At 41.3% G+C, this 20,364-nt stretch overlaps 1 protein-coding gene across 2 annotated transcripts in view; it reads left to right on the top strand.

The window, feature by feature from the left end:
- DPP10 (dipeptidyl peptidase like 10) overlaps nt 1-20,364 on the top strand; it is a 305,051-nt gene that overhangs the window by 60,588 nt on the left and 224,099 nt on the right. For both annotated transcript variants that reach the window (XM_040440599.1, XM_040440600.1), the window contains one exon: nt 3,753-3,848. In XM_040440599.1, the coding sequence (XP_040296533.1) occupies nt 3,753-3,848 (96 nt within the window). The remainder of the gene's footprint in view (nt 1-3,752; nt 3,849-20,364) is intronic.

Here is a 20,364-nt window from a genome sequence, read left to right as displayed (position 1 = left end):
TATCCTCATAGTGATGTGTGTATATCCTCATAGTGATGTGTATATCCTCATAGTGATGTGTATATATATCCTCATAGTGATGTGTGTATATCCTCATAGTGATGTGTATATATCCTCATAGTGATGTGTTTATATCCTCATAGTGATGTGTGTATATCCTCATAGTGATGTGTGTATATCCTCATAGTGATGTGTATATATCCTCATAGTGATGTGTGTATATCCTCATAGTGATGTGTATATATCCTCATAGTGATGTGTATATCCTCATAGTGATGTGTATATATCCTCATAGTGATGTGTATATATCCTCATAGTGATGTGTATATCCTCATAGTGATGTCTATATATCCTCATAGTGATGTGTGTATCCTCATAGTGATGTGTATATATCCTCATAGTGATGTGTATATCCTCATAGTGATGTGTATATCCTCATAGTGATGTGTATATATCCTCATAGTGATGTGTGTATATCCTCATAGTGATGTGTGTATATCCTCATAGTGATGTGTATATATCCTCATAGTGATGTCTATATATCCTCATAGTGATGTGTATATATCCTCATAGTGATGTGTATATATCCTCATAGTGATGTCTATATATCCTCATAGTGATGTGTATATATCCTCATAGTGATGTGTATATATCCTCATAGTGATGTGTGTATATCCTCATAGTGATGTGTATATATCCTCATAGTGATGTGTATATCCTCATAGTGATGTGTATATATCCTCATAGTGATGTGTGTATATCCTCATAGTGATGTGTGTATATCCTCATAGTGATGTGTATATATCCTCATAGTGATGTCTATATATCCTCATAGTGATGTGTATATATCCTCATAGTGATGTGTATATATCCTCATAGTGATGTGTATATATCCTCATAGTGATGTGTATATCCTCATAGTGATGTGTATATCCTCATAGTGATGTGTATATCCTCATAGTGATGTGTATATATATCCTCATAGTGATGTGTATATCCTCATAGTGATGTATATATATCCTCATAGTGATGTGTATATATATCCTCATAGTGATGTGTGTATCCTCATAGTGATGTGTATATATCCTCATAGTGATGTGTATATATCCTCATAGTGATGTGTATATATCCTCATAGTGATGTGTATATCCTCATAGTGATGTGTATATCCTCATAGTGATGTGTATATCCTCATAGTGATGTGTATATATATCCTCATAGTGATGTGTATATCCTCATAGTGATGTATATATATCCTCATAGTGATGTGTATATATATCCTCATAGTGATGTGTATATCCTCATAGTGATGTATATATATCCTCATAGTGATGTGTATATATATCCTCATAGTGATGTGTATATATCCTCATAGTGATGTTTATATATATCCTCATAGTGATGTGTATATATCCTCATAGTGATGTGTATATATATCCTCATAGTGATGTGTGTATATATCCTCATAGTGATGTGTATATATCCTCATAGTGATGTGTATATATCCTCATAGTGATGTGTATATATCCTCATAGTGAGGTGTATATCCTCATAGTGATGTGTATATATCCTCATAGTGATGTGTATATATATCCTCATAGTGATGTGTGTATCCTCATAGTGATGTGTATATATCCTCATAGTGATGTTTATATATATCCTCATAGTGATGTGTATATATATCCTCATAGTGATGTGTATATATCCTCATAGTGATGTGTATATATCCTCATAGTGATGTGTGTATATATCCTCATAGTGATGTGTGTATATATCCTCATAGTGATGTGTATATATCCTCATAGTGATGTGTATATATATCCTCATAGTGATGTGTGTATATATCCTCATAGTGATGTGTGTATATATCCTCATAGTGATGTGTATATATATCCTCATAGTGATGTGTGTATATATCCTCATAGTGATGTGTGTATATATCCTCATAGTGATGTGTATATATCCTCATAGTGATGTGTATATATATCCTCATAGTGATGTGTGTATATATCCTCATAGTGATGTGTATATATCCTCATAGTGATGTGTATATATATCCTCATAGTGATGTGTATATATATCCTCATAGTGATGTGTATATATCCTCATAGTGATGTGTATATATCCTCATAGTGATGTGTATATATATCCTCATAGTGATGTGTATATATATCCTCATAGTGAGGTGTATATCCTCATAGTGATGTGTATATATCCTCATAGTGATGTTTATATATATCCTCATAGTGATGTGTATATCCTCATAGTGATGTGTATATATATCCTCATAGTGATGTGTATATATCCTCATAGTGATGTGTGTATATATCCTCATAGTGATGTGTATATCCTCATAGTGATGTGTATATATATCCTCATAGTGATGTGTATATATCCTCATAGTGATGTGTATATATATCCTCATAGTGATGTGTATATATCCTCATAGTGATGTGTATATCCTCATAGTGATGTGTATATCCTCATAGTGATGTGTATATATATCCTCATAGTGATGTGTATATATCCTCATAGTGATGTGTATATCCTCATAGTGATGTGTATATATCCTCATAGTGATGTGTATATCCTCATAGTGATGTGTATATCCTCATAGTGATGTGTGTATATCCTCATAGTGATGTGTATATCCTCATAGTGATGTGTATATATCCTCATAGTGATGTGTATATCCTCATAGTGATGTGTATATCCTCATAGTGATGTGTATATATATCCTCAGTGATATCTTGCCTCCCAGGTGTCCCTCTGTTCCTCTTCGCTCCTTTAATTGTCCCTCTTTTTGATCTGAGGTCCAGGTTCCTGTCTGTATATTAGACCCCACGTGTATATTATATGATTGATTGGTGCAATTTGGATTTTCAAAATTTCCACTTTTAGATAATTTTCCACTAAGAAAACAATTGGAGTCTACAGATATGGAGGAACAATTGATCTTTCACACAATGAACCATAAGTGTCCTTCTTTGACCTTCCAAAGATTTGGGAGGTATGGAGATATCCAGAAACACATATCTGTACTATCACTAGCAGGGGCCATGGATCACTACCCCCAACATCTGACTACTACCGCCGGTCTTAGAGATATCACTATTATCACCCCCTCGGAGAGGAATGCTGTGAACAGTGAGACCCCTGGAAGTGTAGAGTTCCCAATCCTGACATTTCCTGAGGGTCACAGAGGTCCTCAGATGTGAAGACGATCAATACATATCTAATATAAGACAATAACCTAATATGGAGGAATAAAAGGAGCACATTAGTCAGGGGTGTACAAGGTGACCACACAGTCCACTGTGACACTGACTCACAATGAGTAATGCTGTAAAAACAAAAACAACGGTTGTGAGGTTCTGACTAGGCTGGTCCTCACCATTGAGGTTGTGAGGTTCAGTCCTTGCCGGTCCTTACCATAGAGGTTGGTAAGTTCTGACCAGGGAGGTTGTGAGGGTCTAACCAGGTTGGTTCCCACTATAGAGGTTGTGAGGTTCTGACTAGGCTGGTCCTCATCATTGAGGTTGTGAGGTTCAGTCCTTACCATAGAGGTTGTTAAGTTCTGACCAGGGAGGTTGTGAGGGTCTAACCAGGTTGGTTCCCACTATAGAGGTTGTGAGGTTCTGACCAGGAAAGTTGTGACCACTGAGGTTGTGAGATGTGAGGTTCCAGCCCAGGAGGTTATGATATCTCCCTGCAGAATATTTAGCAATCTGCATATTGTTGTTTCTTTCCAGATGAAATGACGAACGCTCCAGAGAAGATCCTGAACCTTGACGACCTCTTCAGGAAGGAGTTTTCTATCCACAATCCTGAGCCCAGGTGGATTAATGGTAGGTGGGCAGCACCTAGGTGTGGGAGTTAAGATGCTGCATACAGGTCGTGGGGGTGGTGATAACTAAGGCCTGGTGGATACATCCTGGGCATCGAGGGGAGCACCATCATCCTAATATTACTTTCCTCTACTAGAAGTCGTGGTGGACAATCCACATGTTTAGCATTTGGGTGCACGGGGCCTACTGCTGACTGGATCCCTTTTTGTACAAATGGGTCTTGAATGAAGCTTCAGTTGTCACTCTGGACCAGGGAGGTGTCCGCCATGGTCAGCTGACTACATTCCATGCTTTGATTGGTCCTACTCCAGAAGGTGACAGGTTCACGTCTGGCGTTTTGTGCAGACCTGGGCCCCTGTGCAATAAATGGGATGATGTGTGATAGAACGTTTTCTCGACTTCTCATCTTATGTCTGACTACAGACTATGTTAAGGCTGCCATACTTATAACTGCGTAGTCATCGTTTAATGGGGGGGAGCGTCTGACTCACCAAAAATATATTAGAGGAGAGACTGATCCAACTAAATGGATTTTGGTCTCTTGGGAGATAAATGTGCAGAAGGACTCAGATGAGTCTGGAGGATAGTCTGATATCTTCTCCATATCATCACCTCCAAGGGCATCTGGAAAGTCCTCGCACCCTTTCACTGTCCTCACATTCTGTTCTCTCGCCCCTTGTGCTATCAGTTCCCCCATCGTTCTGCCCTCAGTCCCCATAATGAGAAAGCGAGAACTGAAAGATACTAAAAACTCACATTGACCTAAGTCTAAAGCCCCTTTACTCAGGGCAGAGTGACCATTGGGTTCTTGGTCACCTCTTACCAAGGCCCTTCTCTCCCGATTAGTTACTTTGGAGGTAGCAGCTCTTGGAAGAGTCCTGGTTGTTCTTCTTCCATGCAACAATTTTGGAGACCACTGTGCTCCTGGGAACTCTTAGGCCCCTTTCACACGGGCGAGTATTCCGCGCGGATGCGATGCGTGAGTTGAACGCATTGCACCCGCACTGAATCCCGACCCATTCATCTCTATGGGGCTGTTCACATGAGCAGTGATTTTCACGCATCACTTGTGCGTTGCGTGAAAATCGCAGCATGCTCTATTTTGTGCGTTTTTCACGTAACGCAGGCCCTATAGAAATGAATGGGGTTGCGTGAAAATCGCAAGCATCCACAAGCAAGTGCGGATGCGGTGCGATTTTCACGCACGGTTGCTAGGAGACGATCGGGATGGGGACCCGATCATTATTATTTTCCCTTATAACATGGTTATAAGGGAAAATAATAGCATTCTGAATACAGAATGCTTAGTACAATAGGGCTGGAGGGGTTAAAAAAATTAAATAAAAAATTTAACTCCCCTTAATCCACTTGATCGCGGAGCCGACATCTCCTCCTGTCTCCTTCTTTGCTGTGTGCAGTAACAGGACCTGTGGTGACGTCACTCCGGTCATCACATGGTCCATCACATGATCTTTTACCATGGTGATGGATCATGTGATGGACCATGTGATGACCGGAGTGACGTCACCACAGGTCCTGTTACTGCACACAGCAAAGAAAGAAGACAGAAGAGATGCCGGCTCCGCGATCAAGTGGATTAAGGTGAGTTAAATTATTATTATTATTTTTTTAACCCCTCCAGCCCTATTTTACTATGCATTCTGTATTCAGAATGCTATTATTTTCAACACCCATATCACATTAATACCCAAAGAAGACAAGGACACAACATTATGTTCAAACTACAGACCAATTTCCCTTTTAAATGTGGATATTAAAATTTATGCTAAAACCTTAGCGAATAGACTAAAGAATATGACCCCAAATATCATCCATAACGATCAAGTTGGTTTTACAGAAGGTAGGGAATCTAAAGATAACATATACAGAATACTCCACGCGATACAAAGAACATCCCCTCACGCTTGTAGCAACAGACGCAGGGAAAGCGTTTGATAGGCTTAACTGCTCTTACTTGGAAGAGGTCCTAAGCGCTTTTGAATTTCCCCAAACATTTATATCCAAACTTCTAGCCATGTATACCGTCCATCAGCTGCTGTTGGGGTAAATGACTCATTGTCAACCGCCTTCCAAATCTCAAATGGCACAAGACAGGGGTGCCCTCTGTCACCCATTCTCTTTATCCTATCTTTGGAACCATTACTAATCAAGATAAGATCCAACCCTCATATCCAAGGCATCACTGCATCTAGGGAACAACACAAGGTAGCGGCATATGCTGACGACACCTTATTCATGGGATTCCCACTCTTCTGAAAGAATTGGAAGATTTTAGCTCTATTTCTTATTTCAAGATTAATTTTCATAAATCTGAAGTATATAATGTCACCACGTCCCAATTAGTATGGCAAGAGATCATTTCTACTACCCCCTTAAAACCATCTAACACTTCCTTTAAATATTTAGGCATCAACATTAGCAGGAACTTCCTGGAATTATATACATTGAACTTCCTTCCTCTTCTAACTAAGGTGGAATCAGCCTTCAAAGACTGGGAGACACCGTACGTATCCTGGTTTGGGCGCATAAATGCCATTAAAATGATGATACTTCCCAAAGTTTTATATATTTTACAGGCTTTGCCTATTGACATCCCTAAATATTTCTATAACACTCTTAGGAAGATGATTTTGAAATGTATTTGGAGATCAAACAGCAATAGGATACAATCTAGTAGCGTTTCTATGCCTAAGGCGAGCGGTGGTCTGGGAGTACCTGACTTCCTAAAATACCACCAGGCGAGCGGTGGTCTGGGAGCACCTGACTTCCTAAAATACCACCAGGCGAGCGGTGGTCTGGGAGCACCTGACTTCCTAAAATACCACCAGGCGAGCGGTGGTCTGGGAGTACCTGACTTCCTAAAATACCACCAGGCGAGCGGTGGTCTGGGAGTACCTGACTTCCTAAAATACCACCAGGCGAGCGGTGGTCTGGGAGCACCTGACTTCCTAAAATACCACCAGGCGAGCGGTGGTCTGGGAGCACCTGACTTCCTAAAATACCACCAGGCGAGCGGTGGTCTGGGAGTACCTGACTTCCTAAAATACCACCAGGCGAGCGGTGGTCTGGGAGTACCTGACTTCCTAAAATACCACCAGGCGAGCGGTGGTCTGGGAGTACCTGACTTCCTAAAATACCACCAGTCTATACACATAGCTGAATTACTGGAGTGGTTTATTAAGCCTTCCAGAAAGAGATGGACAGATATAGAAGGGAAGTCGCTGCTCCCTGAGCACCGCTTACTATTGTGGAAAACAGTAGAAAACCTTTACCCTCATAAAACTAAAAAAACAGAGACCCTCTGACTAGTTTTCCCTTAAAAATCTGGCATAAAACTAATAACGCAATTTCTGACATCTAATATGGCAGTGACCCCGGTGGGAACATTGATCCCTCCTCACCTCAAAGATCTAAAAAATCTGATAATGAAGGTGGAAGAATTATTTCTTGCACCAATAAGGAATTTAATACATGACAATGTCTTCATCTCATATATAGATCTTAATAGATACTTTTCAGAATTAGATCTTTCCTTCCGGGAATATTCGCTGCTTAAAGACCACATAATGAAATCAGGAATCTATAACTCTTCTGCCAGCCCCTTAACGCCTATACAAAAAGGCATCAAAACAAATACCCCGGTAAAAAAAGCTATCTCCTCTATCTACAACATTATCAATAATCCCCCCTCCCCCCCTCGTACCTTGAAAAATGGACAGCAGAACTAGGTAGGGAGTTCAATAGCTCCGAGATAAAAGACATTATTGCAAATACGAGATCTAAATCAATTAGCCCCAAAATACAAGAAACTCATTTCAAAATAGTCTCACGCTGGTACAGAACCCCTGTTATACTTAGTCCTATGCTCCCAGACGTATCCCCGTTGTGCTGGAGATGTGAGGCGGAAAAGGGCACCATATCCCATATCTGGCTTCACTGCAAAAAACTAGAAGCCTTTTGGAAATCCATTGCAATGATAGTCAACAAAACTTTTAACTCGACAGCCAAAATCCCCCCAAACCTGATTCTATTTAGTATATTCCATATATACAAACCTCCGCTATCAGGCACCCTTTAACACTACATATGTTAAACGTAGCCAAGCTACTTATCCCTAAACTATGGAGGGAAAAAGAACCCCCTTCCATCTCAGAGTGGCTGAAGGAGATGCATACTGTAACGGACCGTTCAGCACACAACTCCGTTCCGACGATATTCTCCTTTCCATGCACAGGCAGCTACTGCAAGCACCAGTCTGCCGAACTGCAAACTACACGAATCCTGGAAACCGCGGAACAGGAAAAGGATACAATCGGCTTACACTCCTGGCAATCAGCATACAATCCAATTCCCCCAAGAACGAGACGACACTTCGCTTGAGGGTTAAGCAGAGCTCTTTAATGGGTTATTTTCCAGCCTTTTATGCAGGTCTCCTAGCAAGGGACACTCCCCCTGGGGCCCTTGTAAAAGACTGTGACAGTTTATATTTTAGCCAATCACATGTATTTACAGTATTGAACCTTCCCAGCATTTGTACACAAAATCCCCTTCCCTCTGTCTGTAACACAATCAACAAAATACAATGAGCATTGTCTGTGACGCATTTAACTAACACACTGAGACGCAATCCACAAAATACAACTACCAAACGTAATGGGCTAACTTAATCACTCACAGACAGTAAACACACATTTTTCCCCCAAACACAGAAAACACCCCAAAACCCCACATGATCTGGGTGAACAACATATCCAAAAATCACCCAGATCTGAGCAGGGGTTCCCGAATTCCATGGAAGTCACATTTGGCCGACCGCAAGCATGGCTTTCCTGCCCAAAACAGTTCCACAGATTTAAGCTGTGCGGCCGGTCTACCTTCTCCTTCAAAGTTAGTATGGGCCATAATCCTGGGGCAGGAGGCGGGCAAACAGCCCGCTCCAAAACACCGTGGCGAAGTGGCTTTCGCCACACATACCCTACATAATTACGAGAAACTACGATTAATTAGAGATGATAATAAACCAAAATACCATCAAACTTGGGACCCTTGGACCAAACTTTTAGAAAAAGATGCCTTAACTGAACATCTTTAATTTCTCAGCTTCATCATCCTGACCCTGTACCCATAAGGTTAGATTAAACCTGACTCCCTCCCCTCCCATTCCCTCCCCCGTGTTCCCCCTGTTAATTGCTGGGATGACTTGACTAGGTCTGCCACAATCAGTAATTCAGAAGTTGGTTAAACTCCAAAGTATTAAGGTCACTGTAGTGGTACAGGCCTATAACAAATGGCAATCACAACTCATGTTGTTAATAAAGACTTCGGTCCTAACCTGATACTTGATTGCCCGTCACCCCAGCGTCTATGGTTATAGGTTCAATAACTTTTGAGAACTGAAAATTTTCTTTCCTACATTAGTACTTGATTGTTGTACAATCCCATTGTAATACATGTCATGATATTTAATGCCATGTAGACCAATCTTATTTATGTTTATGATATGGATATTCATTATCACTTTACTGTAAAGCAGAATTAACTTTTTTGAACCTTAAAAATTTGAATAAAAAAAGAATTTAAACAGAATGCTATTATTTTCCCTTATAACCATGTTATAAGGGAAAATAATACAATCTACAGAACACCGATCCCAAGCCCGAACTTCTGTGAAGAAGTCCGGGTCTGGGTACCAAACATGCGCGATTTTTGCTCACGCGAGTGCAAAACGCATTGCAATGTTTTGCACTCGCACGGAAAAATCGCTCATGTTCCCGCAACGTACCCGCACCTTTTCCTGCAACGCCTGTCTGAAAGAGGCCTTAGTGTAACAGAAAGGGTTTTGTCCCTTTCTCCAGATCTGTGCCTCCATAAAATCCTGTCTCTAAGCTCTACAGGCAGTTCCTTCCTCCTAATGGCTTGGTTTTAAGTCTGATCTGCATTGTCAGCTAAGATCCTATATAGACAAGCCTGTGTCTTTCTACATCATGTCCAGTCACCTGACTTTATCACCGGTGACTCCACTCAAGGTGTAGAACATCTCAGAGATGATCCAGAGAAATAGGAGACCCCAGGCCTAGTGTGGAAAGTCAAGTGTCAGAGCAAAGGGTCTGAAGATTTATGTACAAAAGTACTTCACCTCTCTCATCTCCTCACTCTCAAATAACCCAAAACGACTCTTTGACACTTTTCATTCCCTTCTAAGCCCTAAAGTTCCAGAACCTGTCACTGACCTCTGCGCTGATGGCATGGACACTTATTCAGAGACCAGATTGGCAGTATCCGTCAGGAAATTATCTCCCAGTCCCCAAATAATTTCAATCCTCCTCCCTCCCATTCCTCCACATGCTCTCTCTCCTCTTTTGACCCTATAACAGAGGAAGAAGTCTCCAGGCTCCTCTCTTCTTCTCGACCCACAACCTGTAATTGTAATCCTATTCCATCACACCTCCTCCAGTCCCTCTGCCCGGCTGTCATCGCTCACCTATGTACAACTTTTAATCTCTCTCTCTCTTCTGGTATCTTTCCCTCCTCTTTCAAACACTCTATAACCCCTCGCTTAATAAGCTATGTCTCTGCAAACTTTCTTCTTGACCCCTTACAATCTGCCTTTCGCCCTCTTCACTACAGAAACTGCCCTTACTAAAGTGTCTAATGATCTCCTAACAGCAAAAAGAAATGGTGACTATTCTCTACTGATTCTTCTGGATCTCTCTGCAGCGTTTGATACCGTAGACCATAAACCCCCCCCCCCCCCCTCACCATGCTCCACTCTATTGGCCTTAAGGACACTGCTCTCTTGGTTCTCTTCCTATCTCTCTGGCCGCTCCTTTAGTGTATAATTAGCTGGCTCTTCTCCTCTTCCTTTTGATGTCGGCGTTCCTCAGGGCTCAGTACTAGGTCCTCTACTCTTCTCCCTCTATACAGCCCCCATCGAAAAGACTATTAGTAGATTTGTCTAGTAATCAGCCAGCCTGGGCCAACAGGTGCCTATAAATAGTCTAGTAATCAGCCAGCCTGGGCCCACAGGTGCCTATAAATAGCCTAGTTTAAGCCAGCCTGGGCCCACAGGTGCCTATAAATAGCCTAGTAATCAGCCAGCCTGGGCCCACAGGTGCCTATAAATAGCCTAGTAATCAGCCAGCCTGGGCCCACAGGTGCCTATAAATAGTCTAGTAATCAGCCAGCCTGGGCCCACAGGTGCCTATAAATAGCCTAGTAATCAGCCAGCCTGGGCCCACAGGTGCCTATAAATAGTCTAGTAATCAGCCAGCCTGGGCCCACAGGTGCCTATAAATAGTCTAGTAATCAGCCAGCCTGGGCCCACAGGTGCCTATAAATAGTCTAGTAATCAGCCAGCCTGGGCCAACAGGTGCCTATAAATAGTCTAGTAATCAGCCAGCCTGGGCCCACAGGTGCCTATAAATAGCCTAGTAATCAGCCAGCCTGGGCCCACAGGTGCCTATAAATAGTCTAGTAATCAGCCAGCCTGGGCCCACAGGTGCCTATAAATAGTCTAGTAATCAGCCAGCCTGGGCCCACAGGTGCCTATAAATAGTCTAGTAATCAGCCAGCCTGGGCCCACAGGTGCCTATAAATAGTCTAGTAATCAGCCAGCCTGGGCCAACAGGTGCCTATAAATAGTCTAGTAATCAGCCAGCCTGGGCCAACAGGTGCCTATAAATAGTCTAGTAATCAGCCAGCCTGGGCCCACAGGTACGTATGAACAGCCTTGTAATCATCCTCTCCTCCCACAAATGCAGCAATATCTTGCTTATACATGTACAGCTGGTATAAGTTATACATCTTCTTGTATATAGTCATATGGACCATGCTGCTATAACCTGGGTATCTCCTGTATATAATGATATATGTACAGCTGCTATAACCTGGGTATCTCCTGTATATAATTATATATGTACAGCTGGTGTAATCTGGGTATCTCATGTATATAATTATATATGTACAGCTGGTGTAATCTGGGTATCTCCTGTATATAATTATATATGTACAGCTGGTATAAGTTACACATCTTCTTGTATATAGTGATATGGACCATGCTGCTATAACCTGGGTATCTCCTGTATATAATTATATATGTACAGCTGGTGTAATCTGGGTATCTCATGTATATAATTATATATGTACAGCTGGTGTAATCTGGGTATCTCCTGTATATAATTATATATGTACAGCTGGTATAAGTTACACATCTTCTTGTATATAGTGATATGGACCATGCTGCTATAACCTGGGCATCTCCTGTATATAATATTATATATGTACAGCTGGTATAACCTGGGTATCTCCTGTATATAATTATATATGTACAGCTGGTATAAGTTACACATCTTCTTGTATATAGTGATATGGACCAAGCTGGTATAACCTGGGTATCTCCTGTATATAATTATATATGTACAGCTGGTATATGTTATACATCTTCTTGTTTATAGTGATATGGAGCATGCGGGTATAACCTGGGTATCTTACATATATAATGATATATGTACAGCTGGTATAACCTGGGTATCTCCTGTTATATAATGATATATGTACAGCTGGTATAACCTGGGTATCTCCTGTATATAATTATATATGTACAGCTGGTGTAATCTGGGTATCTCCTGTATATAATTATATACAGTACAGACCAAAAGTTTGGACACACCTTCTCATTCAAAGAGTTTTCTTTATTTTCATGACTATGAAGGCATCAAAACTATGAATTAACACATGTGGAATTATATACATAACAAACAAGTGTGAAACAACTGAAAATATGTCATATTCTAGGTTCTTCAAAGTAGCCACCTGTGGCGAAACCAACCTCGCCACTGGGTTTTGGAGGGCACTGGGTACCAGCCTCTTGCCCCAGGATTATGGGCCCTCTCATCAGCCCATGCAAAACTTAAACCCCATGGCGATTTGACTGTGTTTGTGGCATCTGAGCGCTCAGATCCAAGCCATATGGGGACATGTGGGGTTTTGAGATGTGTGGCAGAACCATCTGTCTGTGTAATTGTATGGTATGTTATGTGAGGGCACCCAGTTAGCTCATGTTATTGTATTCATGTTGTCTTAGTGCCATTCACCTAATAAGATGCACTCAGACTTGAGCTGTCTGGGAATGTGTTAAATGTCTATGTGTAATGTAAAGGGTGGGACATTGTATGTTTGAGTAAGTGATGTCTGTTCCATTGTCTCTCTGTGTGTATTGGCGATGTCCTTTGTCCTGAGAGATAATTGAATTACTTCTCGGTTGTCTCCAGGACAGAGGATATTGTGTATTCTTCTGTCTGTGATGATTGCATCAACCCAGTGTGAGGTAATTCTATCACGGACAGAGGGGAGGATTTTGTGTGGGAGTGTCTGAGTCTATTGTACGTGGTTATTGGCTGTTTTTACAAAACCCTGGGGTGGTAACTTTGTTGGAAGATGTGTATAAAATGCTTGTGTGTTAAAATAAAGAGAGTTCCTGTTTTATACCTTCATGAAGTCTTGGCTCATGTTTGGATGGGATAACTACACTCTTGGGGATTGCTATATCACAATACTCCCCTGAGTATAAGCTCTTGTAAGAGCTTGCTCCTGGTTCCTGTCTCTGGATTTAGGAGAGGTTCACCCACTGGAAGCTAAAGCCCAGTCTTGGGTCCAGCGTGGGTGGAGGACGGTGAGACCCCAACCAAGCTGCGGTGGTTCATGGGGTCTGCAGTGCTGACGGTGTCGAGTGGAGTGCTTGGAGTCCTCTGGAAGCACAAGGAGCATCTATCGACGGAGGTACCCGGTCGGGGTGCTAGGCGTTCCGTTACACCACCTTTTGCTTTGATTACTGCTTTGCACACTCTTGGCATTCTCTTGATGAGCTTCAAGAGGTAGTCCCCTGAAATGGTTTTCACTTCACAGGTGTGCCCTGTCAGGTTTAATAAGTGGCATTTATTGCCTTATAAATGGGGTTGGGACCATCAGTGGCGTTGAGGAGAAGTCAGGTGGATACACAGCTGATAGTCCTACTGAATAGACTGTTAGAATTTGTATTATGGCAAGAAAAAAGCAGCTAAGTAAAGAAAAACGAGTGGCCATCATTACTTTAAGAAATGAAGGTCAGTCAGTCAGCGGAAAAATTGGGAAAACTTTGAAAGTAAGGGCTATTTGACCATGAAGGAGAGTGACGGGGTGCTGCGCCAGATGACCTGGCCTCCACAGTCACCGGACCTGAACCCAATCGAGATGGTTTGGGGTGAGCTGGACCGCAGAGTGAAGGCAAAAGGGCCAACAAGTGCTAAGCATCTCTGGGAACTCCGTCAAGACTGTTGGAAGACCATTTCAGGGGACTACCTCTTGAAGCTCATCAAGAGAATGCCAAGAGTGTGCAAAGCAGTAATCAAAGCAAAAGGTGGCTACTTTGAAGAACCTAGAATATGACATATTTTCAGTTGTTTCACACTTGTTTGTTATGTATCTAATTCCACATGTGTTAATTCATAGTTTTGATGCCTTCATAGTCATGAAAATAAAGAAAACTCTTTGAATGAGAAGGTGTGTCCAAACTTTTGGTCTGTACTGTATGTACAGCTGGTATAACCTGGGTATCTCCTGTATATAATTATATATGTACAGCTGGTATAAGTTATACATCTTTTGTATATAGTGATATGGACCATGCTGGTATAACCTGGGTATCTCCTGTATAACTTATTCCAGCTGTACATATATAATTATATACAGGAGATGCCCAGGTTATACCAGCATGGTCCATATCACTATATACAAGAAGATGTATAACTTATACCAGCTGTACATATATAATTATATATGGAAGATACCCAGGTTATACCAGCATGCTCCATATCACTATAAACAAGAAGATGTATAACATATACCAGCTGTACATATATAATTATATACAGGAGATGCCCAGGTTATACCAGCTGTACATATATAATTATGTACAGGAGATACCCAGGTTATACCAGCTGTACATATATAATTATATACAGGAGATACCCAGGTTATACCAGCTGTACATATATAATTATATACAGGAGATGCCCAGGTTATACCAGCTGTACATATATAATTATATACAGGAGATACCCAGGTTATACCAGCTGTACATATATAATTATATACAGGAGATGCCCAGGTTATACCAGCTGTACATATATCATTATATACAGGAGATGCCCAGGTTATACCAGCATGCTCCATATCACTATATACAAGAAGATGTATAACTTATACCAGCTGTACATATATAATTATATACAGGAGATGCCCAGGTTATACCAGCTGTACATATATAATTATATACAGGAGATGTCCAGGTTATACCAGCTGTACATATATCATTATATACAGGAGATGCCCAGGTTATACCAGCATGCTCCATATCACTATATACAAGAAGATGTATAACTTATACCAGCTGTACATATATAATTATATACAGGAGATGCCCAGGTTATACAAGCATGTTCCATATTACTATCTTCTTGTATATAGTGATATGGACCATGCTGCTATAACCTGGGTATCTCCTGTATATAATTACATATGTACAGCTGGTATAAGTTATACATCTTCTTGTATATAGTGATCTGGAGCATGCTGGTATAACCTGGGTATCTCCTGTATATAATATTATATATGTACAGCTGGTATAACCTGGGCATCTCCTGTATATAATTATATATGTACAGCTGGTATAACCTGGGCATCTCCTGTATATAATGATATATGTACAGCTGGTATAACCTGGGCATCTCCTGTATATAATTATATATGTACAGCTGGTATAACCTGGGCATCTCCTGAATATAATTATATATGTACGGCTGGTATAAGTTATACATCTTCTTGTATATAGTGATATGGACCATGCTGGTATAACCTGGGTATCTCCTGTATATAATTATATATGTACAGCTGGTACATCTTCCTTGTCCAGTTATCGCCCCATATCACTTCTTCCGTATGCCTCAAAGCTACTTGAACAACATGTCCATTCAGAACTGTCCTCCCACCTCTCCTCCTGCTCCCTCTTTGACCGCCTACAATCTGGCTTCCGACCCCACCACTCGACCGAGACTGCCCTTACCAAAGTCACCAATGACCTACTGACAGCCAAAACCAAGAAACAATACTCTGTCCTCCTTCTCCTTGACCTGTCCTCTGCCTTCGACACTGTTGACCACTCCCTTCTGTTGCAAACTCTCTCATCTCTCGGCATCACCGACCTGGCCCTCTTCTGGATCACATCATACCTCACAGACCGGACGTTTAGCGTCTCCCACTCTCGCACCACCTCCTCGTCTCATTCCCTCTCTGTTGGTGTCCCGCAAGGCTCTGTCCTAGGACCCCTGCTCTTCTCTATCTACACCTTTGGCCTGGGACAGCTCATAGAGTCCCATGGCTTTCAGTATCACTCCTACGCTGACGACACACAAATCTACCTCTCTGGTCCAGAAATCACCACCTTACTATAAAGAATCCCACAATGTCTATCTTCTATATCATCCTTCTTCGCCTCTCGCTTTCTAAAACTTAACATGGATAAGACAGAATTCATAATCTTTCCCCAATCTTGTTCAACCCCCTCAACAGACCTATCTATCATGATCAATGGCTGCACACTCTCCCCGGTCAACAAAGTCCGCTGCCTTGGAGTGACCTTGGATTCTGCACTTTCCTTCCGACCGCAAATCCAAGCTCTTTCCACCACCTGCCGCCTCCAACTCAAAAACATCTCCCGCATCCGTGCTTTCCTTAACTTTGAATCTGTGAAAATTCTTGTACATGCCCTCATTATCTCTCGCCTAGACTACTGCAACATTCTCCTCTGTGGCCTTCCATCTAGCACTCTCGCACCCCTCCAATCTAACCTCAACTCTGCTGCCCGACTAATCCACCTCTCCTCCTATTACTCCTCTGCCTCTCCCCTCTGCCAATCCCTTCACTGGCTCCCCATTGCCCAGCGAATTCACTTCAAAGTACTAACAAATACATACAAGGCCGTCCATAACCTGTCCCCTCCCTACATCTCTGAGGTACTTTCCAGATACATCCCCACACGCACTCTTCGATCCTCACAAGACCTCCTTCTCTCCTCTCCTCTTATCGCCTCTTCCCACAATCTCCTCCAGGATTTCCCCCGTGCATCCCCCACACTCTGGAACTCGCAGCCCCAACATATCAGACTCTCACCGACAGTGGAATCCTTCAAAAGAAACCTGAAAACCACCTCTTCAGACAAGCCTACAACCAGTGACCCTGCTGCCTCTATACCGCCATGACCAGCTTCACCCGCACCTACTGTGTCCTTCACCCATACCATGTGGATTGTAAGCCCTCACAGGCAGGGCCCTCTCTCCTTCTGTACCAGTCTGTAACTTGTCTTGTTTATGATTAGTGCAATTGTCTGTATAATGTATGTGCACCGCTTATCATATGTACAGCGCTATAGAATGAATGGCGCTTTAATAATAAATAATAATAATAAGTTATACATCTTCTTGTATATAGTAATATGGAACATGCTTGTATAACCTGGGCATCTCTTGTATATAATTATATATGTACAGCTGGTATAACCTGGGTATCTCCTGTATATAATTATATATGTACAGCTGGTATAACCTGGGTATCTCCTGTATATAATTATATATGTACAGCTGGTATAACCTGGGTATGTCCTGTATATAATTATATATGTACAGCTGGTGTAACCTGGGCATCTCCTGTATATAATTATATATGTACAGCTGGTATAACCTGGGTATCTCCTGTATATAATTATATATGTACAGCTGGTATAACCTGGGTATGTCCTGTATATAATTATATATGTACAGCTGGTATAACCTGGGCATCTCCTGTATATAATTATATATGTACAGCTGGTATAAGTTATACATCTTCTTGTATATAGTGATCTGGAGCATGCTGGTATAACCTGGGTATCTCCTGTATATAATATTATATATGTACAGCTGGTATAACCTGGGCATCTCCTGTATATAATTATATATGTACAGCTGGTATAACCTGGGTATCTCCTGTATATAATTATATATGTACAGCTGGTATAAGTTATACATCTTCTTGTATATAGTGATCTGGAGCATGCTGGTATAACCTGGGTATCTCCTGTATATAATATTATATATGTACAGCTGGTATAACCTGGGCATCTCCTGTATATAATTATATATGTACAGCTGGTATAACCTGGGTATCTCCTGTATATAATTATATATGTACAGCTGGTATAAGTTATACATCTTCTTGTATATAGTGATCTGGAGAATGCTGGTATAACCTGGGTATCTCCTGTATATAATATTATATATGTACAGCTGGTATAACCTGGGCATCTCCTGTATATAATTATATATGTACAGCTGGTATAACCTGGGTATCTCCTGTATATAATTATATATGTACAGCTGGTATAAGTTATACATCTTCTTGTATATAGTGATCTGGAGCATGCTGGTATAACCTGGGTATCTCCTGTATATAATATTATATATGTACAGCTGGTATAACCTGGGTATCTCCTGTATCTAATTATATATGTACAGCTGGTATAACCTGGGTATCTGCTGTATATAATTATATATGTACAGCTGGTGTAACCTGGGTATCTCTTGTATATAATTATATATGTACAGCTGGTATAACCTGGGTATCTCCTGTATATAATTATATATGTACAGCTGGTATAAGTTATACATCTTCTTGTATATAGTGATCTGGAGCATGCTGGTATAAACTGGGCATCTCTTGTATATAATTATATATGTACAGCTGGTATAACCTGGGCATCTCCTGTATCTAATTATATATGTACAGCTGGTATAACCTGGGTATGTCCTGTATATAATGATATATGTACAGCTGGTATAACCTGGGTATCTCCTTTTATATAATGATATATGTACAGCTGGTATAACCTGGGTATATCCTGTATATAATGATATATGTACAGCTGGTATAACCTGGGCATCTCCTGTATATAATTATATATGTACAGCTGGTATAACCTGGGCATCTCCTGTATATAATGATATATGTACAGCTGGTATAAGTTATACATCTTCTTGTATATAGTGATATGGACCATGCTGCTGTAACCTGGGTATCTCCTGTATATAATTATATATGTACAGCTGGTATAACCTGGGTATCTCCTGTATATAATTATATATGTACAGCTGGTATAAGTTATACATCTTCTTGTATATAGTGATATGGACCATGCTGCTATAACCTGGGTATCTCCTGTATATAATTATATATGTACAGCTGGTATAACCTGGGTATCTCCTGTATATAATTATATATGTACAGCTGGTTTAAGTTATACATCTTCTTGTATATAGTGATATGGACCATGCTGCTATAACCTGGGTATCTCCTGTATATATTTAGAAAGTTAAGAAAACGTCCAATATTTTTAAAATCATCTTTTGATGATTCTTTTTCTTTTTTTGCCCGGAGTCAGTCAGAGCTTACATCTGTAATACAGCTCAGTCTGCCTCTCATCTCCTTGTATGTGCTGACTAGAAGACAAAACATGTCTTGCCCATATCAACCTATCTCAGCACAGCTTTTATTTTGCCAATATTCCCTAACCTCTTGCCCCGCAGTTGTTCCCAAACTATAACTCCCATCTTCCCTGACTGCCTGTAGCGGGGCAACAAACAGTTTGTCTTTTAGACAGCACATACAGGGGGATGAGAGGCAAAGTGAGAAGCAGTGCCTGCATCACTTCAATAGAACCTTCCAGAACCCTGTTTGCTGGACTTGACAACTTCCCAGTATTTAAAGGGTATTCCCATCTCCTTGACTGAGCGATGCACTTTAGATTGGAATTCAAGCCATTTACATGCATTAGCAGTCCCCTGTGCATCACCTATTATTCTTTCAAGTTCTCCCCCCTTGTTTATACTGTGTTGTCCTTGGATTTGGCTACCGCTGTGATACAGCAGCCTCGACCACGCAAGGCCAGAAGCTCCTGTATACCAGCCGACCAGTACCCCCATCTATATGGAGAGCGAGAACTGCCCTGCACAGGCTTCTGCCATGACCATGATGCTGGTAGGTAAGTACGTGACAGTACCCCGTCTTTTATGAGCGGCCAATAGGCCATTAACCAATGGAGCAGGCTTATCCAGACAAGTTTTTTGAAGTGTCTTAATTAACTTTTCAGCCAGCATATCCCTGGCAGAAACCTATGACCTCTGCTCCATAACCTTTCCAGTGGGCCAGCTACCATAAAGTGCCTCAAATGTACTTGGAAAGGAATATTTTGGAGACTTTTATACTCCATGTACTGGAAATCTCCAAGACTGTTGGCAAAGCAGGGAAGGGCAGGGGGGAGAGCCTCCTCTTCTTCACCAAGGGCCCCCTTTTTCCATTACCTTTATTCTATAAAAAACACACTGACAACATGTTAACTCTTTGCTGGGAGGTGATCGGCCACAGCTTTTAT

This window comes from Bufo bufo, chromosome 7 (assembly GCF_905171765.1).
Source record: "Bufo bufo chromosome 7, aBufBuf1.1, whole genome shotgun sequence".
In the NCBI taxonomy this organism is placed as follows: domain Eukaryota; kingdom Metazoa; phylum Chordata; class Amphibia; order Anura; family Bufonidae; genus Bufo; species Bufo bufo.
Note: the sequence above shows the minus strand (reverse complement) of the source record. Positions and strands in the feature narration are given on the sequence as shown.